The sequence below is a fragment of the Perca fluviatilis genome, chromosome 5 (genome assembly GCF_010015445.1).
Source record: "Perca fluviatilis chromosome 5, GENO_Pfluv_1.0, whole genome shotgun sequence".
Lineage (NCBI taxonomy): Eukaryota > Metazoa > Chordata > Actinopteri > Perciformes > Percidae > Perca > Perca fluviatilis.
In genome coordinates this window covers 43,924,207-43,949,298 of record NC_053116.1, presented here as the reverse complement: position 1 = coordinate 43,949,298, position 25,092 = coordinate 43,924,207, and the positions used below count along the sequence as shown (strand labels likewise).

The window sequence follows — 25,092 nt, the reverse complement described above, 5'->3', positions numbered from 1 at the left end:
TTTTAGTTAACTATTGCAGCCGTGAGATAATATTTCAACTATTAGCTATTTAAACCGTTTCTCCATAACTTCAAGCTAATCATTGCTCAAATCAAATCTTAATTTCTAACTTTCAAATCAGTGGAGCTACTGTACAATCTCTCCACGTAACCCCTGGTAACTGCAGAAGTACCCCCTAGTAACTATAGAAGTACCCCCTAGTAACTACAGAGGTACCCCCTAGTAACTACAGAGGTACCCCCTAGTAACTACAGAAGTACCCCCTAGTAACTACAGAAGTACCCCCTAGTAACTGCAGAAGTACCCACTAGTAACTGCAGTAGTACCCCCTAGTAACTGCAGTAGTACCCCCTAGTAACTGCAGTAGTACTGGCAGTAGTCCCTAGTAACTACAGTAGTACCCCTAGTAACTGCAGTAGTACCCCCGTATTCTGCAGAAGTACCCCTAGTAACTATAGAAGTACCCCTAGTAACTACAGAGGTACCCCCTAGTAACTACAGAGGTACCCCTAGTAACTACAGAAGTACCCCTAGTAACTACAGAAGTACCCCCTAGTAACTGCAGAAGTACCCACTAGTAACTGCAGTAGTACCCCCTAGTAACTGCAGTAGTACCCCCTAGTAACTGCAGTAGTACTGCTGTAGTACCCCCTAGTAACTACAGTAGTACCCCCTAGTAACTGCAGTAGTACCCCCTGGTATCTGCAGAAGTACCCCCTAGTAACTATAGAAGTACCCCCTAGTAACTACAGAGGTACCCCCTAGTAACTACAGAAGTACCCCCTAGTAACTGCAGAGGTACCCCCCCGAAGGCCCTGTGTGTGTTCACCTGTTTCTGAGAGGTCTCTCAGTGACGAGCTGAGCGCCGTGCGTTTGAGCCCGTCCACCGAGGCGTACGTGTCGTCGAGGCTCGGCCTACCCAGAGTGCCGTTCACCACCTCGCCTGTCATGGCGCAGACGTTGGAGCCTGGCGTCCCCACGCCTCCGGGTCCTGCCCCCGCCAACACCCCTGGACGCATCACACCTTTCTGCTTCTCCAGCTCGGCTGCAGGGAGGAGAGAAAATCACCACCAGAGAGAGAGGAATGGAAGTCCAGGCTGTTAGATCACTACTAACTGTTACTGGTATAGACGGGCCATAACGCTACTACTATACTACCACTACTTTACCACCAGCACGGGTACTGAAGCTGCTATCGTGGTTTCCTACTACTACTACTACTACTACTACTACTACTACTACTACTACTACTAGGCGAGGACACTCACACTCGACGCGGTACTTCTCCATGTCCTGGACCTCAGCGATGCTCTCTCGCAGGTCAGACGTGAAGCGAGCGCGGTCCTGCTGGCTCGGAGCCGTGAAGACGATCAGCACCTTCCTCTCTCCGCCGGGGTTCGCCGACGTCAGCCGGATCCCGTGGGGATAGTCTGGGGAACACACACACACACACACACACACACACACACACACACACACACACACACACTGTTACGGTAATCTCGTTGTGAAGAGATGAACAGCTGAGCCCGTATTGTTGGCCGACAGTAGATGAGATTATTTCTTTGACAGAAGAAATAGATTTCAGCGATCTAACATGAATGTTACCATCAGATTTTGATGTCTGAGTCTCTGAATGAAAGAACCAGGGCTTTCCTTCTTTTCTTTTCTGTTTTCTTCTAAAGATTTATCGTTTTAGACGACTCCTTTGATTCTGTATGTTATACAGTTTAGAGAATATTATTGTGATATGACCGAATAATAAGTTGTCACACACACACCTTACCTTCCTCGCACACAATACACACACACACACGCACGCCAACAAACACACACACACACACACACACACACACACACACACACACACACACACACACACACACACACACACACACACACACACACACAACACACACTTCGGCAGCTGATGTATGATTGTGCTGATGAATCATACGGCCAATCTGTTCCGGTCACAGCCATCACCGCAGGATGCCGCGTCTCATTTAGCTCCAACTGGAGAACCAGAGCAGTCAACAACAACACCAACAACAACAGATACACAACCAGCACTGCAGCTCGGAGACGACACAAACATCGGAATAATGTCGACCTTGTAATGTGACACAATGTCTTATGAAATATTAACAGAAGACATGAGAGAGACATGAGTCTGTGAGATTCCTTTAGCTGAAATGCTCATAAACATCTTGATTAAAAGGAGCTGAACTAACGGTTGGGACTAGAAGCTTTTTTTGTTTTTTGATTATTGGTTTATTAACTAACCCTAACCCCCGTAGGGAGATTAGGTTGCAGCAGAAATCAGGATGCAGGGGTGCAGCTACGGACACAACAGTTCAGTTTAGCTGCTACTGCTACTGCTCATTTCTCCGAAGTACCACAGCAATGAAATACAATGTCCCTTGGTACTCTCTCAGCCAATCCAGTCAATAATAACAATCATAAAAAACATAAATAGCATTTAAAAACATCTAGAAATTAGGGCTGGGCGATATGGCCAAAAAAAGAAATCCCTGATTAAAAAAAGAATTTAAGATTTAAATCGGATTTTTTTCTCCCCCTACTTAAAATTAATCTGCAGATGACAAAGAAATTGTTCAAAACACACACACACACACACGGGGCATGTATACCATTATGATTATTCATGCCAATTTTGTGGAAATATAAATTGGTTTGAGTGTTTTCCCTATCAGTTTTTATTTTATTTTTATTTTTTTGGGGGGGGGGGCTATATATTCAACAACAACAAAACGGATGTGTGAGATAAAGCTGTTTTCACACATACAGGTAATTCACTTCTCGTTCCTTGCTAAAAGTTCAAATCATTTTAACGTTATTGCGCAACCTTGCCCCTATTTTCACCTGTTGCTGAGTAACGTACGTTAACATCCCGTGGTCTCTTGAATGTAGCATACCTGTAGCAAGCTCCTCCATAGCGATAAAAACAAACGTCGAAGCAGAGCTCCGTGCTACAGAGCGGCGATTGCAAGTTGTTTAAGCCGCTACAGACCTCCGTCACAGCTCGGTTGTATCAGCAGCATTTAGTAGATGTGTTGAGCCGCAAAAGAGTTCCTCAACACCGCCTCTGGTGCCCCGCATGGTGCTCCTTCAGGTCAGCGGTAGCTGGTGGTTCAGTTACCCAGAATAGGTGACTCGCAGCCGGGGACAGTGCACCGCGAGCTGCCGGGCATTTTGGCGGAGATTACGGATAAGTAAGTAATGAAACGACTGGTTAAGAAAATAATTAATGTTAGTCCCTGTCGCTGCCATGTTGTTTGTGTATCTCTATGGCAAACGCGCGGGGGGAGGGATGAGCCCGTTCGGAGCTACAGGAGCCCAGAGGGGAGCGTCGGCGGATGTTAAGGAGAAAATCGATTTGTCATTTAAACAAATCCACGTTAACCGTATGAGCCATATTCATTTTGTATTATTTCATGTAATTTTGCCTTGTGCCACTAGGGGGCTGTATGTGCTTTGTGGCTCAGCTGACTTCGGGTCAGCCCAGGTAGGCCATTTAGCCTAGAGGAAACCCAGACACAGGTGTTGCTGATTTGGGAAGCAAACAGTTTTCGACCTAAGTGTATTGACTAAGTCCTAAATGAAGTCTAGTACTGGTTGCTAATACGGTGGATTAGGTTTAGACGTGTGCCCAGTGCGCTCATACATAGCAAACGGAGAGTTCTGTTAATTGGCACAAACGCCTCCAAGTTGATGGAGCCTTGGGAGGTGATCAACAGTCGTGAAGGTGAAGACAGCCCTTACGCGATCAGAACCCTACTGGGGTGGGTAATAAATGGTCCGTTACGAGGAAGCAGCGACCACCCTTTGGTTTATGCCAACAGAATTGCCATTGACAGAATTGAAGAACTGTTAACCAGCCAGTACAACTACGACTTCAATGAGCGAGCTTCTGCAGAACAGGAAGAGATATCAAGGGAGGAAAAGAAGTTTGTGAAGATAATGGAAAGCTCTGCACAGCTTCAGAACGGACACTACACGTTTCAACTGCCTTTCAAAGGGAAAGATGTTTCGATGCCTAACAACCTTGGTGTTGCCATGCAACGTGTTCTTGGTCTGAAAAGGAAACTTCAGAAAGACGCAAGCTTTCATGAGGAGTACAACAACTTTCTTGCTGATGTCATTAGCAATGGCTATGCCGAAGAAGTGCCGCAGCATCAGTTGGAAATGCCAACAGGGAAGGTGTGGTATATCCCGCACCACGGCGTGTACTATCCACGGAAAAGAAAGCTACGAGTGGTGTTTGACTGTGGAGCAGAGTACAAAGGGGTCTCGCTCAACAGTCAGCTCTTGCAAGGACCGTACCTCACCAGCTTGTTAGTTGGAGTTCTTATGAGGTTCAGACAGGAACAAGTGGCCATAATGGCGGACATAAAGGCTATGTTCCACCAGGTTAAGGTGGCAAAGGAACACTGGGACTACTTAAGATTCTTATGGTGGCCTCAAGGTAACCTGGAGCAAGATCTTGTAGAGCATCGCATGACTGTCCATTTATTTGGAGCGGTTTCATCACCCAGTGTCGCCTGCCTTGCTCTTAGAAAGACCGCTGAAGACAACCAGGCCAACTTTCCAACAGAAGTGATTGAATCGGTCAACTGAAACTTCTATATGGACGACCTATTGAAAAGTCTGCCCTCTGAAGAGGATGCAGTCACCATGGTTAAGAACCTTATAACAGTCAAGAAGTGCTTCAAAGCCTCCCAGAGGATCTCAAGTCCAAGAACCTGCATGAGCTTGATCTGGACAGGGATAAGCTGCCATTGGACAGAGCTTTGGGTTTGCAGTGGTGTATCGAGACGGACACTTTCAACTTCAAGCTGAAAGTCAAGGAGAAGCCGGCAACCAAGCGAGGCATGCTATCCATCATCAGTTCCGTCTACGATCCATTGGGATTCCTGGCACCTCTAGTACTCCCCGTCAAGCTGCTGTTGCAGGAGTTATGCAGGACAAAGTGTGATTGGGATGATCCAATACCTCCAGCTTTCCAGCAGAAGTGGAACAAATGGCTGACAGATCTTGAGAAGGTGGCATATTTCAAGATCCACAGATGTGTGAAGCCTGAAGGATTTGGGAGGACTGTCAGCGCCCAATTGCATCACTTTGCCGACGCGAGCGAGAACGGCTATGGTACGGCTACTTACCTGAGGATGCAGAACATGGATGAGAGGATTCATGTCGCTTTTTTATTTGGCAAAGCCCGGGTGGCCCCCCTGAAACCTGTCACCATTCCCCGTTTGGAGCTCACCGCTGCCGTTGTTGCAGCTCCAGCTTCCACTAAAGAAGACTTGCTTTTGGACTGACAGCACATCAGTTCTTAAGTATATAAACAATGAGGACCGAAGATTTCAAACCTTTGTAGCAAACAGGGTAACCACCATCAGGGACAACTCGGAAGTTGAGCAGTGGAGATATGTTCCCACATCCCTGAACCCTGCTGATGATGCTTCACGTGGATTGAAGGCAGAAGATCTTGTGAAGCAAAGATGATTTAAGCGAGATAATTGTAACATTGAACTCTCCGTTTGCTATGTATGAGCGCACTGGGCGCACGTCTAAACCTAATCCACCGTATTAGCAACCAGTACTAGACTTCGTTTAGGACTTAGTCAATACATTAACTACACATTCGAATTAATTGTTAAAATCGATTTATCGCCCAGCCCTACTAGAAATATCCAAGCACAATAGACATAGTGCCAACTTATAAGTAAAGTTAAAACTAACAGTAAGTGTGGCATGAGAGAGGCTCGTAGTGTGTCACCATGCGTCGGCGCCATGTTTCACAGTTAATTGGCCTCCCTAATTAGCACAGGATGTCTACTTCCCATTCTGTCGGCTGACCAACATTTAAAGAAGAGTCTGGCAGGGGCGGCGTCTAGCTCACCCAGAAAGAGCATTCGGCCCATGTATTACATGTCATTTAGCTGACGCTTTTATCCAAAGCAACTTACAATTGCTATATATGTCAGAGGTCCCTTGCCTCTGGGGCAACTAGGGGTTAAGTGTCTTGCTCAGGGACACATTGGTTGATGTATCGCAGTGGGAATCGAACCAGGATCTCCCGCACCAAAGCCACGTGTCATATCCACTGCGCCATCGCCACCTCATGTAGGCTGAGTCCTGCAGCGGTGCAGGTTCAAATCCGACCTGCTGCCCTTTTCTGCGTGTCATCCCCCATCTCTCTCCCCCTTTCAAGTCTATCCACTGTCACTATATAATAAAGGAAAAAAACCTCCAAAAAATAATAACAAAAAAAAGACGAGCCTGGCAGACAGAGCAACATTTCTGGTTTTACCAAGTGATTATTTACAGATTGGAACAGAGTCTAAACTTTTTGTCCCACGTGTGATTTAGTTGCACAACCGATTAGACTGAGTGACGTGCGTCCTCGTTTCCAAATGTCTCCGTCTGCGTCCAGACTACTGAGCATCCCGCAGGTTAAAACCCAAACTGTCTCCAAATGTTCAAGTTATAGAGCTCGGAGACGCTGCAGTAGTGTAGACGGACGCCAGGCGGAGACATAGCAGAAGATACTCATATTTAAACCAAAACGCAGCAGTGTGTGTGTGTGTGTGTGTGTGTGTGTGTGTGTGTGTGTGTATGCGTGTCTGCGTCTGTGTGTCTCTCTGTGTGTGTGTGTGTGTGTGTCTGTGCATGAGTACATGTGCATGCGCATGTACATGTGTGCATGTGTGTGTGTGTGTGTTGTGGGGTAAAAATAGGGAGTTGAGCTGGTGCAAAAAATAAATAGATATGAAAAATAAAACGGAGAGAAGCTGAGACAGATGGACGGAGCAGATGGATGAGGGAGAGAGAAAGAGAGAGTTTTTTTCACTATGATTTTTTTCTTCCATAAATTCATATATTTCAGTTTACTCAATGAATTGTATGCATGTATTTATTATAATCTCATTTTTGAATTAAATTATCTTTGACGCTTTCCTCCCATTGAGAGACAGAGAAAGAGAGAGCTGGCGGTGCTTACAGGTGTTCTGGAAGGTGTGGACCTGCATGTCCACCAGAGGAAACGATTGTCTGAAGTTGTACGTGACTGAACTCTTCTTCTTCTGGAAGATCTTCGTCACCTGAGGACGAGGAAAGACAGGCAAGATAAAAACGTCACGGAATGAAGACGAACAGAAAGACATTTTTCTTACAGGACATGAACACCTGTTTCCATATGCTGCTGACAGTGATAAATACTAGAATACAGTACATACTGATTACACTGCTTTACATTACGCACAAACGCACACGCACGCACGCACGCACGCACGCACGCACGCACGCACGCACGCACATGCAGTAAGTATAGATTACCATGAGCAGGTCGTTGAACAGGAAGACTTCTCTCTGGTGGACGCCGCTCCGCTGACCTCGGTTCGGATCGGGAACCTCGAACAGCTGACAGCAGCACACCAACCTGCGGTGAGGCAGAGACAGCACCTGGTACACACACACACACACACACACACACACACACACACACACACACACACACACACACATACACACACACACACACACCGAACACACACACACACAGTTTCATTCGTAATCAAACATCAGATTTTATAAACTACATGTGTTCTGTATGCAGAAATCTTAATGTGTAAAGTAACTAGTAACCAAAGTAACTAGTAACTAAAGCTGAGACAGATGAATGTAGTGGAGTAACTAAAGTAACTAGTAACCAAAGTAACTAGTAACTAAAGCTGAGACAGATGAATGTAGCGGAGTAACTAAAGTAACTAGTAACTAAAGCTGTAACAGATGAATGTAGAGGAGTAACTAAAGTAACTAGTAACTAAAGCTGTAACAGATGAATGTAGAGGAGTAACTAAAGTAACTAGTAACTAAAGCTGTAACAGATGAATGTAGTGGAGTAACTAAAGTAACTAGTAACTAAAGCTGGAACAGATGAATGTAGTGGAGTAACTAAAGTAACTAGTAACTAAAGCTGTAACAGATGAATGTAGTGGAGTAACTAAAGTAACTAGTAACTAAAGCTGTAACAGATGAATGTAGTGGAGTAACTAAAGTAACTAGTAACTAAAGCTATAACAGATGAATGTAGTGGAGTAACTAAAGTAACTAGTAACTAAAGCTGTAAAAGATGAATGTAGCGGAGTAACTAAAGTAACTAGTAACTAAAGCTGTAACAGATGAATGTAGCCGAGTAACTAAAGTAACTAGTAACTAAAGCTGTAACAGATGAATGTAGAGGAGTAACTAAAGTAACTAGTAACTAAAGCTGTAACAGATGAATGTAGTGGAGATACTAAAGTAACTAGTAACTAAAGCTGTAACAGATGAATGTAGTGGAGTAACTAAAGTAACTAGTAACTAAAGCTATAACAGATGAATATAGTGGAGTAACTAAAGTAACTAGTAACTAAAGCTGTAACAGATGAATGTAGCGGAGTAACTAAAGTAACTAGTAACTAAAGCTGTAACAGATGAATGTAGAGGAGTAACTAAAGTAACTAGTAACTAAAGCTGTAACAGATGAATGTAGAGGAGTAACTAAAGTAACTAGTAACTAAAGCTGTAACAGATGAATGTAGTGGAGTAACTAAAGTAACTAGTAACTAAAGCTGGAACAGATGAATGTAGAGGAGTAACTAAAGTAACTAGTAACTAAAGCTGGAACAGATGAATGTAGTGGAGTAACTAAAGTAACTAGTAACTAAAGCTGGAACAGATGAATGTAGTGGAGTAACTAAAGTAACTAGTAACTAAAGCTGTAACAGATGAATGTAGTGGAGTAACTAAAGTAACTAGTAACTAAAGCTATAACAGATGAATGTAGTGTAGTAACTAAAGTAACTAGTAACTAAAGCTGTAACAGATGAATGTAGTGGAGTAACTAAAGTAACTAGTAACTAAAGCTGTAACAGATGAATGTAGCGGAGTAACTAAAGTAACTAGTAACTAAAGCTATAACAGATGAATGTAGTGGAGTAACTAAAGTAACTAGTAACTAAAGCTGTAACAGATGAATGTAGTGGAGTAACTAAAGTAACTAGTAACTAAAGCTGTAACAGATGAATGTAGCCGAGTAACTAAAGTAACTAGTAACTAAAGCTGGAACAGATGAATGTAGCCGAGTAACTAAAGTAACTAGTAACTAAAGCTGGAACAGATGAATGTAGCCGCGTAACTAAAGTAACTAGTAACTAAAGCTGGAACAGATGAATGTAGTGGAGTAAAAAGTACAATATTTCTCTCTGAAGGAGAAGTAGAAAGTGGCATGAACAGAAAAGACTCAAGTAAAGTACAAGTAGCTCAACATTTGGACTCAAGTACAGTACTGGAGTACATGTACTTAGTTACAGTACTGGAGTACATGTACTCAGTTACATTACTCCACTGTTGTGGCTGAAAGGGATGCAGCTACGCCCAGACGTTACGCTAAATGACTCTAAATCTCAAAGTGTAAACAAGTGTTGGTTCCTCAGAAGTGTTTGAACTCAACCTCCCATCGTCTTCCTAACCCTAACAGCTGGAGTTACCCACACACAGTTACAGCAACTTCACACTGGGTGTCCAGATGTGTGCGGGTCTTGTCCAGATGTGTGCAGGTCTTACCGTTTTTTTTTGCTTCTTTCAAAAAAAATTCTTTTCACCCCCCGCCTGCGGGGGGGGGGGGGGGGTGGTTGGTTGGGGGGGGTTTTTTTTTTTTTTTTTTTGTTGGGGAGGGAGGGGGGGGGGGGTGGGGGGGGGGGTTGTGTGGGGGGAAAAAAAAAAAAAAAAAAAAAAAAAAAAAAAAAAAAAACAAAAAAAAAAAAAAAAAAAAAAAAAAAAAAAAAAAAAAAAAAAAAAAAAAAAAAAAAAAAAAAAAAACACACACACAAAAAAAAAAAAAAAAACAAAAAAAAAAAAACACAAAAAAACAAACACACAAAAACACACACACACACAAAAACACACAAAACAAAACACACAACACACAAAAAAAAAAAAAAAAAAAAAAAAAAAAAAAAAAAAAAAAAAAAAAAAAAAAAAAAAAAAAAAAAAAAAAAAAAAAAACCCCCCCACAAAAAAACACACAGACACACACGTTATTTTACAAATTTTTATTTTTTTTTAAAAAAAAAAAAAAAAAAAAAAAAAAAAAAAAAAAAAAAAAAAAAAAAAAAAAAAAAAAAAAAAAAAAAAAAAAAAAAAACTTACTAATAAAGATTTGCATACCTGTTGGTATGACTTCTGTTCTGCGAGTTGTGTAATAATTAGGCCTACAGTTATTCTAGTCTAATCAGGGCAACGTCACGTTGTACTCCCAACACAGTCCTTTACTTCAACGCTCTCGTAAAGTCTGTAAATTAGACTTTTACTTATTTTCCTGTTTTTTTTCCCACCGCCTCCTGTTTCTACATTTGGTTCTGGGCTGACTCAACCACAGTTCATTTTTGGATGCCCCCCCTCTCTCCGTGTGTTTCTGTTCTCAAACTCCATTCTCTTCAGGAAACAACAGCAAACTTGTAGCTAGCGAGCTACACGCTGAAAATATCAAGTTCTGAAGATGTGGACGGTTCAACAAGACAGACCTGCTCGGTTATTTCAGGGAATGATTATAAAGATTTATAAAGAATATGTTAGATCATTTCCTCTCTAACTGGGAGGTTTTATAAAGAATATGTTAGATCATTTCCTCTCTAACTGGGAGGTTTTATAAAGAATATGTTAGATAATTTCCTCTCTAACTGGGAGGTTTTATAAAGAATATGTTAGATCATCTCCTCTCTAACTGGGAGGTTTTATAAAGAATATGTTAGATCATTTCCTCTCTAACTGGGAGGTTTTATAAAGAATATGTTTAGATCATTTCCTCTAACTGGGAGGTTTTATAAAGAATATGTTAGATCATTTCCTCTCTAACTGGGAGGTTTTATAAAGAATATGTTAGATCATTTCCTCTCTAACTGGGAGGTTTTATAAAGAATATGTTAGATCATCTCCTCTCTAACTGGGAGGTTTTATAAAGAATATGTTAGATCATTTCCTCTCTAACTGGGAGGTTTTATAAAGAATATGTTAGATCATTTCCTCTCTAACTGGGAGGTTTTATAAAGAATATGTTAGATCATTTCCTCTCTAACTGGGAGGTTTTATAAAGAATATGTTAGATCATCTCCTCTCTAACTGGGAGGTTTTATAAAGAATATGTTAGATCATTTCCTCTCTGAGAGGTTTTATAAAGAATATGTTTAGATCATTTCCTCTCTAACTGGGAGGTTTTATAAAGAATATGTTTAGATCATTTCCTCTCTAAGTGGGAGGTTTTTATAAAGAATATGTTAGATCATTTCCTCTCTAAGTGGGAGGTTTTTATAAAGAATATGTTAGATCATTTCCTCTCTAACTGAGAGGTTTTATAAAGAATATGTTAGATCATTTCCTCTCTAACTGGGAGGTTTTATAAAGAATATGTTTAGATCATTTCCTCTAACTGGGAGGTTTTATAAAGAATATGTTTAGATAATTTCCTTTCTAACTGGGAGGTTTTATAAAGAATATGTTTAGGTAATTTCCTCTCTAACTGGGAGGCTTTATAAAGAATATGTTTAGGTCATTTCCTCTCTAACTGGGAGGTTTTATAAAGAATATGTTAGATAATTTCCTCTCTAACTGGGAGGTTTTATAAAGAATATGTTAGATCATTTCCTCTCTAACTGGGAGGTTTTATAAAGAATATGTTAGATCATTTCCTCTCTAACTGGTAGGTTTTATAAAGAATATGTTAGATCATCTCCTCTCTAACTAGGAGGTTTTATAAAGAATATGTTAGATCATTTCCTCTCTAACTGGGAGGTTTTTATAAAGAATATGTTAGATCATTTCCTCTCTAACTGAGAGGTTTTATAAAGAATATGTTAGATCATCTCCTCTCTAACTGGGAGGTTTTATAAAGAATATGTTAGATCATTTCCTCTCTAACTGGGAGGTTTTATAAAGAATATGTTAGATCATTTCCTCTCTAACTGGGAGGTTTTATAAAGAATATGTTAGATCATCTCCTCTCTAACTGGGAGGTTTTATAAAGAATATGTTAGATCATTTCCTCTCTAACTGGGAGGTTTTATAAAGAATATGTTAGATCATTTCCTCTCTAACTGGGAGGTTTTTATAAAGAATATGTTAGATCATCTCCTCTCTAACTGGGAGGTTTTATAAAGAATATGTTAGATCATTTCCTCTCTAAGTGGGAGGTTTTTATAAAGAATATGTTAGATCATTTCCTCTCTAACTGAGAGGTTTTATAAAGAATATGTTAGATCATTTCCTCTCTAACTGGGAGGTTTTATAAAGAATATGTTTAGATCATTTCCTCTAACTGGGAGGTTTTATAAAGAATATGTTTAGATAATTTCCTTTCTAACTGGGAGGTTTTATAAAGAATATGTTTAGGTAATTTCCTCTCTAACTGGGAGGCTTTATAAAGAATATGTTTAGGTCATTTCCTCTCTAACTGGGAGGTTTTATAAAGAATATGTTAGATAATTTCCTCTCTAACTGGGAGGTTTTATAAAGAATATGTTAGATCATTTCCTCTCTAACTGGGAGGTTTTATAAAGAATATGTTAGATCATTTCCTCTCTAACTGGTAGGTTTTATAAAGAATATGTTAGATCATCTCCTCTCTAACTAGGAGGTTTTATAAAGAATATGTTAGATCATTTCCTCTCTAACTGGGAGGTTTTTATAAAGAATATGTTAGATCATTTCCTCTCTAACTGAGAGGTTTTATAAAGAATATGTTAGATCATTTCCTCTCTAACTGGGAGGTTTTTATAAAGAATATGTTAGATCATTTCCTCTCTAACTGGGAGGTTTTATAAAGAATATGTTAGATCATTTCCTCTCTAACTGGGAGGTTTTTATAAAGAATATGTTAGATCATTTCCTCTCTAACTGAGAGGTTTTATAAAGAATATGTTAGATCATTTCCTCTCTAACTGGGAGGTTTTATAAAGAATATGTTTAGATCATTTCCTCTAACTGGGAGGTTTTATAAAGAATATGTTTAGATAATTTCCTTTCTAACTGGGAGGTTTTATAAAGAATATGTTTAGGTAATTTCCTCTCTAACTGGGAGGTTTTATAAAGAATATGTTTAGATCATTTCCTCTCTAACTGGGAGGCTTTATAAAGAATATGTTTAGGTCATTTCCTCTCTAACTGGGAGGTTTTATAAAGAATATGTTAGATAATTTCCTCTCTAACTGGGAGGTTTTATAAAGAATATGTTAGATCATTTCCTCTCTAACTGGGAGGTTTTATAAAGAATATGTTAGATCATTTCCTCTCTAACTGGGAGGTTTTATAAAGAATATGTTAGATCATCTCCTCTCTAACTAGGAGGTTTTATAAAGAATATGTTTAGATCATTTCCTCTCTAACTGGGAGGTTTTATAAAGAATATGTTAGATCATTTCCTCTCTAACTGGGAGGTTTTATAAAGAATATGTTAGATCATTTCCTCTCTGAGAGGTTTTATAAAGAATATGTTTAGATCATTTCCTCTCTAACTGGGAGGTTTTATAAAGAATATGTTTAGATCATTTCCTCTCTAACTGGGAGGTTTTATAAAGAATATGTTTAGATCATTTCCTCTCTAACTGGGAGGTTTTATAAAGAATGTGTTAGATCATTTCATCTCTAACTGGGAGGTTTTATAAAGAATATGTTACATCATTTCCTCTCTAACTGGGAGGTTTTATAAAGAATATGTTAGATCATTTCCTCTCTGAGAGGTTTTATAAAGAATATGTTTAGATCATTTCCTCTCTAACTGGGAGGTTTTATAAAGAATATGTTTAGATCATTTCCTCTCTAACTGGGAGGTTTTATAAAGAATATGTTTAGATCATTTCCTCTCTAACTGGGAGGTTTTATAAAGAATGTGTTAGATCATTTCATCTCTAACTGGGAGGTTTTATAAAGAATATGTTACATCATTTCCTCTCTAACTGGGAGGTTTTATAAAGAATATGTTTAGATAATTTCCTCTCTAACTTGGAGGTTTTGGGACTGACTGGTGGGGTTGCTGTGGACAAAGTCCACACGGAGATAAACTAGTAAGAGCCAATGAGGTTTAACCATGTATCAGCTCATTTAAATAGCTCACGTTACTGGATTGTGTCAACAGTTAACTTCATTTAATATTGGATGAGGAGTTTTCTTTTGCGGGGTGCAAATGTTCCACCAGAACCAGTTCCTTCCTGAGACTATTTAGCAGAGCCGCCGTCGCTGCGTCTGGAGCTCAGCGCCGCTTGAGACGACTCTGATTGGTTTAGAGAAATGCCTGACTGAAGAGAAGATGAATGACTGACCCCGCAGGTTCTTGATGAAGTCCTCCAGCTTCATCTTCCTCTCAGGCTTGACATTGGGGCTGTACATGTCCGTGTTGAGGAGGATGATGGCGAAAGCCAGGATGAAGATGGTGTCTGGATTCTGAAACTGCCGGATCAACACCGGGTTACAGACACAGTACCGCTGACTGCAGAGACAGAGAGAGAACGGAGGAAACATCAGAAACCTTCACCGGATCCTCTCTGGGACGTGTGGTGGGGTCCAAAATCTCATACTGTACTGTTGTGTAAATAAACAGCAGTGTGTATCTTTTTCTACACACTGAGCTGTAATTTTCATCGTCACTTCCTGAGAGTCTCCTCGCCGGTTTGGAGAGGCGTAACCATAGTGACCCTTGCCGACCTCGGCTCTAGCGACATCGCCAGATAACGCTTAAATTACTGGAAAAGGTAAGCTACTAGACCAACAGTCAGCAGGTGACAAAATCATAGATTTGAAATGTAGAAATGTAAATTCTTCTCACTTCTGACGCTCCAGAGCTGCCTGGTTTCTGTCCGTTTGTCTGTTATGAACGTTGTTGTTACTACATTGCATTGTGGGATATATATGGGTTGGGTATCGTAAAAGAAAAAAGGAGCAATAAACGACAGTTGGCGACATTAAAGAACGGCTTGTTTATTGCTAAGACCATATGGTCAAAATTAAATGACTTATTAAAAATGTAATAACAATGACTTATTTCACCAGTGAATTCCTGTCAAATGACAAAAACAACCACTGGATGGGAAAAGGGTATTTTACAATAACTTTGAATTCACCACGAGGTCTGTGTTGTTGTTCAGACAGCGGCAGCTGCAGACTGGGATATTTATGTCAGCGTAGTGTCTAGTGTTTGCATACTGTGATATATTTTACTGGAAATAGCATGCAACTCATGTAGGTTATGTTTCATACTTAGGTTTTAGCTACTAAATAAGATGTCAGTGGGAACCCTTCACTGAATCCTCTCTGGGAATCAAACATGTGGTGCAGTTCAGTACCTGAAGGCTTCCACCAGCCGCTCCACCCGCTGAGCTTCACCCTGAACTTTAATCTGAGCCTGGAACTTCCTCAGAGCATCGTCCAGATCCATCCCGGAGAAATCCATCTCGTCCAGAACACAGCTGCAGAACCAGAGAACATGGATCAGCGTCAGCTTAACTCTCACACACAAGTCACAAAGGACTTTTACTCAATTGTTTCCTTAAATTTTGCCGGAATTTGCAGTGTTTTTTAAGAGACTAAACCTCTCTAAACTCCCAGCTGACTCTTCCCCTCGCACTTAATAAATCTATTTTCATTCTCCCAACATACTTACTCTTACAACATCACCGTCTCCACAACTCCTCACTTTGATCTGTACTTTTCAGTGTTTCTTTTTACGGTGAGCTTTTAAAGACTGAGACAGGATTCTAGTCTAACTTAATATAAGCAGAAATGTAGCTTTCCTTGTTTTTAGCGCAATTGCCTTTGTACACCGAAGCATGTATCATTCCTATTTTACACCCGACGCACAGCGGACTTTTCCCTCCACAGACGCACGTCGGTAAATTAGGGAATGTATTTGCGCTCCCGGGGGCGGTTCAGCGAAAAGAGGAGGCGTGTTTTGCAGTTTCAGAAAACAATTCCGCCACTTACCAGGAAAAACCTGGTCTAAAGTCAGTGGTGCTAGTCTAAAGTCAGTGGTGCTAGTCTGAAGTCAATGGTGCTAGTCTAAAGTCAGAAGCGCTAGTCTAAAGTCAGTGGTGCTAGTCTAAAGTCAGTAGCGCTAGTCTAAAGTCAGTGGTGCTAGTCTAAAGTCAGTGGCGCTAGTCTAAAGTCAGTGGTGCTAGTCTAAAGTCAGTGGTGCTAGTCTAAAGTTAGTGGTACTAGTCTAAAGTCAGTGGTGCTAGTCTAAAGTCAGTAGCGCTAGTCTAAAGTCAGTGGTGCTAGTCTAAAGTCAGTGGCGCTAGTCTAAAGTCAGTGGCGCTAGTCTAAAGTCAGTGGTACTAGTCTAAAGTCAGTGGTGCTAGTCTAAAGTCAGTGGTGCTAGTCTAAAGTCAGTGGTAAAGTCAGTGGTGCTAGTCTAAAGTCAGTGGCGCTAGTCTAAAGTCAGTGGCGCTAGTCTAAAGTCAGTGGTACTAGTCTAAAGTCAGTGGTGCTAGTCTAAAGTCAGTGGTGCTAGTCTAAAGTCAGTGGTAAAGTCAGTGGTGCTAGTCTAAAGTCAGTGGTGCTAGTCTAAAGTCAGTGGTGCTAGTCTAAAGTCAGTGGAGCTAGTCTAAAGTCAGTGGTGCTAGTCTAAAGTCAGTGGAGCTAGTCTAAAGTCAGTGGTGCTAGTCTAAAGTCAGTGGTAAAGTCAGTGGTGCTAGTCTAAAGTCAGTGGTGCTAGTCTAAAGTCAGTGGTGCTAGTCTAAAGTTAGTGGTGCTAGTCTAAAGTCAGTGGTACTAGTCTAAAGTCAGTGGTGCTAGTCTAAAGTCAGTGGTAAAGTCAGTGGTACTAGTCTAAAGTCAGTGGTACTAGTCTAAAGTCAGTGGTGCTAGTCTAAAGTCAGTGGTGCTAGTCTAAAGTCAGTGTTACTAGTCTAAAGTCAGTGTTACTAGTCTAAAGTCAGTGTTACTAGTCTAAAGTCAGTGGTGCTAGTCTAAAGTCAGTGGTGCTAGTCTAAAGTCAGTGGTGCTAGTCTAAAGTTAGTGGTGCTAGTCTAAAGTCAGTGGTGCTAGTCTAAAGTCAGTGGTGCTAGTCTAAAGTTAGTGGTACTAGTCTAAAGTCAGTGGTGCTAGTCTAAAGTTAGTGGTACTAGTCTAAAGTCAGTGGTGCTAGTCTAAAGTCAGTGGTGCTAGTCTAAAGTCAGTAGCGCTAGTCTAAAGTCAGTGGCGCTAGTCTAAAGTCAGTAGCGCGTTATTCAGATGCTATTTTAGGGGCGCATGCTTGGCCATGATGTAGCGTGTGCACAACGCGCATACACTTCTCTCATCTACAGCAGTTCCCATTTTTGAAAACCATACATAATTACAGGGAAAAATATTACTGAAAATGTGCTTCAGGTGTTTGGATAGATCAGGAGACACTTTACAGTACAGTCCTCAAAAAGTCGCAGCATTCTTTGTGGCTTGTTGTGTTTTACACATTTCCATGAATCATGGATGTGTTGATGACATAAATGAGGAAGTATTAGAGGAATTAAGGAGACATGATGTTGAACTACGGTGGGATCTGGTCCGGGAGTGGCGATGTGCTCCTGGTGGAGCAGGTGGATGGAGATGGAGATGGAGTGGGGGGAGGAGGAAGGGGCACAACAGGAGCAGGTGGTGCGTTTGGAGGCCCACGCTCCATGGCTGAGGCAATCCTCTCCAGACTTGAGGAGATGCGCCCGAGAGGAGCAGCAACATCGCCACCCGGTCAAGACGGGCATTTATTACTTTGCCGCCTCCCGGACAGCTCCCGCTGGCGTGCGCCAGGCAAATCCGCCATCATAATAGCAATCCGCCATGGAACAAGCGCGCCTGCTCTTAAAGGGAATGTGAGATGACGCTCTGATTGGATATTTTCACGTTACGCCCAAACCACACCTAGCTACTTCAGACCAACCCATTTAAGATTTGCGTCGGGCGCAAGACTCATTTATCCCACCGGTATCATAGCAACAGCGCCCGAGATCCGCCCACAAAGCTACGTGCGTTTGGCGTTTCATACTTGCGTTTCAGATCGTTAAAATAGGGCCCTCAGTGTTAAAGACACTGTGCTGAGTCCTGTCTCATCTTTTAAAGAAGCTCTTTTAAAGACTTTGATGACTTAGACAGAAACATTAAATGAAAGTTTCCATCAAGGAGATTTTAGGATTAAGCAGAACAGTTTAACCACAATGCATGTTTGTGTAGTGTGGTCCCAACTGTCTCTTTGAAAGAGTATTTCAACTCACGCTGGAGGTGTTACCCTTGTGTTGTCCTTCCGGGTCCAAAAAATTAACACTTTTTTGGACACTTTTGTCACAAATTTTGCTGCGTTTTTGTCTCTTCAACTTTTTTATTCTAACGTTTTTGTAGCATTTTTCGACATTTTCGACGTTTATTTTCCACTTCCATCGGTACACACTAACAACAACTTATTACCACTAGTTTTACACTCAATTTTGGAATTTATGGTCAATATACCTCATAGCCTATATGAAATTATATCTAACTTTTGAGTTAAAAAACCAGAAAATATGAATAATTTCGACTAATATTTAAGATCAAAGGATAATCACAGACTGTCAAAGTGAAGTCAGAATAATTCTATCAAAGTACATAAAATACCTAAAATTCAATAAAAGTAGTAAACTGTTCCTTAATTTTACTTGTGAAGAGCGTTTCATGGAACCTTCCGTGTTACTTTTGGGCACTTTGGTTGAAAGAAACCCAAATGTTCTGATATAGAAACTTTGAAAAAGACAACAGGAGCTGAATCTTCAATAGAAACACAGATATCGTAGGCCTAGGGTTAACCCTAACCCTAACCCGTAAACACCAAGGCTTACCTATATCATGAACCCAAACACCTCAGCACAGACAGAGAACTAAGTCCGCCTGACCAAACTCAAGTAGAGCCTTAGGTGTGTTGTTTCTTCAACTATGTCTTCACTGTATGTGTGGACGGCATAGGCATAATTTACAGGGGGGATGGGGGGGGGGTTACAACCCCCCAATGACCAGTGCAACCCCCCAAATATCTTTAAAACACAAGTGGTTGGCTTTCTCCATTAAATGTAATTGGCAAGGAAAGAACATTTTTTTCACACAACTGCCCACCTCTGTGTGCGACCCTTTTGGGGCCAACTAGAGTGTGGATTGGGCCGAACCCCCAACATCATTTGTAAAGAGCTGTCCGAACCCGGCCCGGCCTGTCGGGTCCCGTTGGACGCGGGTCGGGTATCTATCCTCTAGGGCCAACCCTCCGTCCAGATTGTTGCAGAAAAAAATCACCAGAATACAGGAAATGAAGTGTTTGATGCTCAAAATTGATTTTGAGTTTGTTCCCCCCCAATGCTAAAACAAATGGCCTCACTAGATAGTGGTAATCTCAGCCCCCCCTCCCCCAGTGTTGAACCCAAAGTTACGCCCATGGTGGACGTTATCTTATTTTGGGAGACACACAGGAACAAGCCTTTTCATATCATACAGCTCCTCAATCTCCCTTTAGCGCTGAACATCCAGAGTTGACGTACGGCCTGGTCTAAAAGTGTTTTTAAAACCTGTTCGTGACGCCACTTTGTCGTGGTTTTCCTAGGTGCCAATTTTACAAATAACAGAAGTTTCAGGGAGACCGAAATATTACCTTGAAATCTTCAGTCAATCAAAACACTGTAGTTAGGGTGCAGGGTTTCTCATTATCGTTCGTTGTTCGTTGTTATACATTGACGCATGTCAGTTAAGCGTCCCAGAGCATCAAATAGTGATGCCAAAGGAGACTTTTTGCGTCAGTAACAAACGCCAAAGGCACCTGACCAAGGGTCGCTTTGTGACGTGATGGGAATGAGAAGGTTTTGCTCTGAGATGTACACAGTACACAAAACCATCAGCTGTGACTTCAACACTCAATAGAGAGATGTACACCAACAGTCAGGATGATGTGCATGTGTCACTCACTCAAGGACGTCCTTGTTGAACTGCGACCGGCTGCCCAGGAACTCTCCGATCATCTGGCGGCTCAGCCCTTTCCTCTCCAGGATGAACCTGGCGATGCCCACTGGCGTGTCTGACACAAAGCCTCGCTCGATCAAGTACTGGATCCCCTTCTCCGGCTTCCTGCAGCCCAGACAAGACATGAAGATACAAAACAATATTAAACTGCAACCTTTGACCAAATACGGCAACCATGTTTGTTTTATCTATCAAGAATGTCATGTTACACATCTTAAAAGGTTACTTCAGTAATTTTCATCCTGGACTCTATGTAGTGTTAATTTTGTCACCTATTTTTAATTTAGTCTTAGTCTTAGTCTTGTGCCAAACATTTTTGTTAGTCAAGTTTTAGTCGACTAAAAGTCTCGTCATTTTAGTCTAGTTTTAGTCAAAAGAGAACTCAAGGTATCTTAGTCGAATTTTAGTCGACTAAAAGTCATTTTAGTCAAGTTTTAGTCAAAACATTTTAGTCTTTTTTTAAATAAATTATTTCTGATAACCATTTCAGTCAAATAGTTATAAAAATAAATAAATTATATAAAGTTATATAAATATTGAGCCTCTTCCTTATTTCACCAGTAAACGACAAAAACAACCACTGCATTGGAAAAGGATATTTTACAATAAAATAAATGCAGCACGAAACTGGCGAGGCGTATTTCAAGTGAACGCAACACGTGTTGTTTTTCAGACAACGGCAGCTACAGACTGTCGTACGTCTCGTGTTGGAATCCTCCACAGTGAAATAGAGACAAACCTTTACACCGTTTAGCTGTCAGCATTGTAACCCTTTTATATATGTCAATGATTGTAACCGTGTTTACTCCAACTGCTAGCTAACTGTATGCTAACGTTACCTGCTGCCAAATGTAGTGTTAACTAGCGCCCCATGCAGCGATGTTTCGGTTGACTCTAACGTCCGTTTAGGAGCATCAGAGAGAAGCGCAGGCATTTAAGTGGCACCGAAATCTGCGTTGCTATTCGGTCCGGTAGATAACGGTCGTTAGGGCACCTGTCGGTGCCGTAGCACCGGGTCTCGGTAACAGCTGAATATTCTATCATGATGAAAAAGTAGAGACGATTGTAGACGAAAATGAAGAGAGATTTTATCTTAGTTTTTATTTTATGCAAAACATTTTAGTCTCGTCTTTTTTCGTCAACAATAATGCTCGTTAATTTAGTCTTAGTCAGCGTTTTTGGACATTGGCGCAGTCTCGTCATCGTCTCGTCTTAGTCATGAAAAAAAAGGTCGTTGACGAACATATTTAGTCTCGTCTCGTCTGACGAAACACTAACTCTATGGGCCCTATTTTAACGATCTGAAACGCAAGTATGAATAAGACGCCAAACGCAAGTAGCTTTGTGGGCGGATCTCTGGCGCTGTTGCTATGATACCGGCGGGATAAATGACTCTTGCGCCCGACGCAAACCTAAAATGGGTTGGTCTGAAGTAGCTAGGTGTGGTTTGGGCGTAACGTGAAAATAACCAATCAGAGCGTCATCTCACATTCCCTTTAAGAGCAGACGCGCTTGTTCCATGGCGGATTGCTATTATGATGGCGGATTTGCCCGGCGCACGCCAGCGGAGCTGTCCGGGATGCGGCAAAGTAATAAATGCCCGTCTTGACCGGGTGGCGATGTTGCTGCGGCCTCTCGGCGCATCTCCTCAAGTCTGGAGAGGATTGCTGCTGCCATGGAGCGTGGGCCTCCAAACGCACCACCTGCACCTGTTGTGCCCCTTCCTCCCCCCCCCCCCACTCCATCTCCGTCCACCCGCTCCACCAGGAGCACATCACGCATTACTCCAGATTCACCAGATTCCGCCGGAGTGTCCAATCCCACCATAGTTCAACATCACGTCTCCTTAATTCCTCTAATATTTCCTCATTTATGTCATCAACACATCCATGATTCATGGAAATGTGTGAAACACAACAAGCCACAAAGAATGCTGCAACTTTTTGAGGACTGTACTGTAAAGTGCCTCCTGATCTATCCAAACACCTGAAGCACATTTTCAGTAATATTTTTCTTTGTAATTATGTATGGTTTGAAAAAATGGGAACTGCTGTAAATGAGAGAAGTGTATGCGCGTTGTGCACACGCTACATTGTGGCCAAGCATTCGTCCCTAAAATAGCATCTGAATAACGCGCTACTGACTTTAGACCAGGTTTTTCCTGGTAAGTGGCGGAATTGTTTTCTGAAACTGCAAAATAGGACAAAGTAGCGTTTGCGCCGGAACACGCCTCCTCTTTTCGCTGAACCGCCCCCTGGAGCGCAAATACATTCCCTAATTTACCGACGTGCGTCTGTGGAGGGAAAAGTCCGCTGTGCGTCGGGTGCAAAATAGGAATGATACATGCGTCGGTGTACAAAGGCAATTGCGCTGAGTGCAAGATAGGGCCCTATGTCTCCATGTTTCTGTGTCTGAGTGTCTGATGTGAACAACAATCTGTGAAACTGGTCCAGTATTAAACTAGAACCAAGCTGTAATGTAACCCTACAGGACTAATGTTCAGCACCACTAAACGTTCTGTTGCTGCTGACAGACTCAGATTATTATTCTAAGTGTCTGACAACATTATGGGATGGATCCCTACAGAGATAGACCTTTTAGTTAAAGAGTAAGATCCTTTTAGTTTAACATGAAACAGCCCCGAAATCACCATCACCAAACTCCACCAGACTCCATGTAAATAATCACTAATTTTAGCGTGTATAGAGCCAGCATATCTCCACCAGACTCCATGTAAATAATCAGGACTTTTAGCGTGTATAGAGCCAGCATATCTCCACCAGACTCCATGTAAATAATCAGGACTTTTAGCGTGTATAGAGCCAGCATATCTCCACCAGACTCCATGTAAATAATCAGGACTTTTAGCGTGTATAGAGCCAGCATATTTCCACCGGACTCCATGTAAACAATCACTACTTTTAGCGTGTATAGAGCCAGCATATTTACACCAGACTCCATGTAAATAATCAGGACTTTTAGCGTGTATAGAGCCAGCATATTTCCACCGGACTCCATGTAAATAATCAGGACTTTTAGCGTGTATAGAGCCAGCATATCTCCACCAGACTCCATGTAAACAATCACTACTTTTAGCGTGTATAGAGCCAGCATATTTACACCAGACTCCATGTAAATAATCAGGACTTTTAGCGTGTATAGAGCCAGCATATTTCCACCGGACTCCATGTAAATAATCAGGACTTTTAGCGTGTATAGAGCCAGCATATCTCCACCAGACTCCATGTAAATAATCAGGACTTTTAGCGTGTATAGAGACAGCATATTTCCACATGTAAATGGGTGAATTAAGGGTTTATTTCAACCAAACCAGAGTGGTGATTGATGGAACAGTGGATTGATGGAACAGTGGAAAGATGAACCAAGACGGCTTTTGATCATGTGAATTTGACATCACACTTTTTTATATTGTTACATATCTTAAGATATTGGTTTAAAAAGATCATAATAGTAGCTGGAATATATTGCTTGTTAAGTGAGGGATTATTATGATCAGGTTCAGACAAACGCACTCGTACGTACTTGTTGAAGAGGTTGAGTCCGATGCGGTACTGCCGGCGCTGCACCACGTCGTTGTTGAAGGCGGGGGAGTCCCAGCTGTGGCGGCTCTCTCTCTGATAGGTCTGTTTCCCCGCTGCAGGGCCGCCCGCCGGCTCCCGCAGGCTGTCCCGGGACGAGGAGCCGGAGCTGCAGTTGTTGACGGTGGTGTCGTCGTTGGAGTTGGTGGTGGTGGAGTTGACACTCTCATTGTCTCCGTCGGAGCAGAGCAGGTGGTGGTGCAGCAGCGGGTGGTGGTGCGGCGCCTCCATGTTGGAGGAGGACGAGGAGAGTGGCGAGGGCGTGAGCGGCGGCGGCAGCGGCGTGAGCGGAGGGACATGGGAGGGCAGCGGGGAAGAGGGGGCTTCTGGGTAACCGTGGGGGAAGGGTTGGTGGTGCAGGTGGTGGTAGTGGTGCTGGGAGAAGTGTTGAGGGTGCGGAACGTACGGGGCGCCGCCGGTGTGGACATGGTGCATGTGCAGGACGTGTGGCGTGCTAAACTGCGGGTGGTGATGGAGGATGGTGGGGAGGTGGGGGATGGGCGGCGGGTGGGGCTGAGGGTGGGGGTGAGGCAGTGGGTGTGGCGGCAGTGCTCGCGCCGACGGCATCGCTAGTGGGGCGCTGGCGGGGCTGCGCGTCTGTCCCTGGGCCGTGGCGACCGAGCGGCCGTTTGGTTTGTGTTTGATGGTTCCCTGAGGAGAGTCGGCTTCGCTGCTCCCTCCTCCTCCTCCGCCTCCTCGCTCATCCTCGCCGCTCTCTCCATCGCCTCCTCCCCCCCTCCTCTCCGGCTCTCCGCCCGGCGCCTCCTGCTCGTACACCAGCCGTCCGATGGAGCCGCGCTCCGACCTGAACAACAAAAGCTCATGCTTTATATTTCTGTGTTTTGCTGAATGACAATAAAGGGAGTCTTGAATCTTGTTCCAGACATGAAGAGTGTAAAGCAGCGGACTCCTTCAACATTTAACATATTACATTAATAGAGACGCATCGCTTCAAACTCTGAAAGCCACGCCCACCGAAGGAGGAACATCTCTCCTCTCTCCGTTGACTTGTACTGTGTGAAGGTTTCCTCCTCTTTATTCCGTCTGCTAGCTAACAACAGAAACATGTCTAAAAGATGCTGTGTGCTGATATTCACGACCATCAGGGTCAAGAACCCAGAATATGAGATTTTATAAGCTGCCAACCCCAAAAACTGAGTTTTTAGGAAGAAAACAGTGGAAATCGATTTGAGGAATCAGCAGAGAGAATGGAGAGACACTAAGATAATGTTATGTCAGAAGTTATGTCGCAGCAAACATTTAGTTATCAAGTCAAATATCTGTCTGTAAGTTAAGCTAACACACGTAACGTTGGCTATATCGTTAGTTTAGTGCAGGGCTCCTCAAAGTCTGGACGACAAGTCAATCCGATTCATAAACCCCGTGTTATAAATACGAAACCTTATGAAGTGTAAAGTTTTCTACTTTTAAATACATT

The 25,092-nt window shown here is 42.3% G+C and overlaps 1 protein-coding gene across 1 annotated transcript in view; it reads right to left on the bottom strand.

The window, feature by feature from the left end:
• Window positions 1-25,092, bottom strand: part of LOC120559089 (IQ motif and SEC7 domain-containing protein 2-like) — a 112,664-nt gene that overhangs the window by 4,212 nt on the left and 83,360 nt on the right. Inside the window, exons 8-15 of the mRNA XM_039800512.1 lie at window positions 23,599-24,459; window positions 20,002-20,160; window positions 15,399-15,521; window positions 14,329-14,545; window positions 7,363-7,488; window positions 7,028-7,127; window positions 1,269-1,430; window positions 830-1,045 (exon numbers count right to left, since the gene is read on the bottom strand). Coding sequence (XP_039656446.1) covers window positions 830-1,045; window positions 1,269-1,430; window positions 7,028-7,127; window positions 7,363-7,488; window positions 14,329-14,545; window positions 15,399-15,521; window positions 20,002-20,160; window positions 23,599-24,459 — 1,964 coding nt within the window. The remainder of the gene's footprint in view (window positions 1-829; window positions 1,046-1,268; window positions 1,431-7,027; window positions 7,128-7,362; window positions 7,489-14,328; window positions 14,546-15,398; window positions 15,522-20,001; window positions 20,161-23,598; window positions 24,460-25,092) is intronic.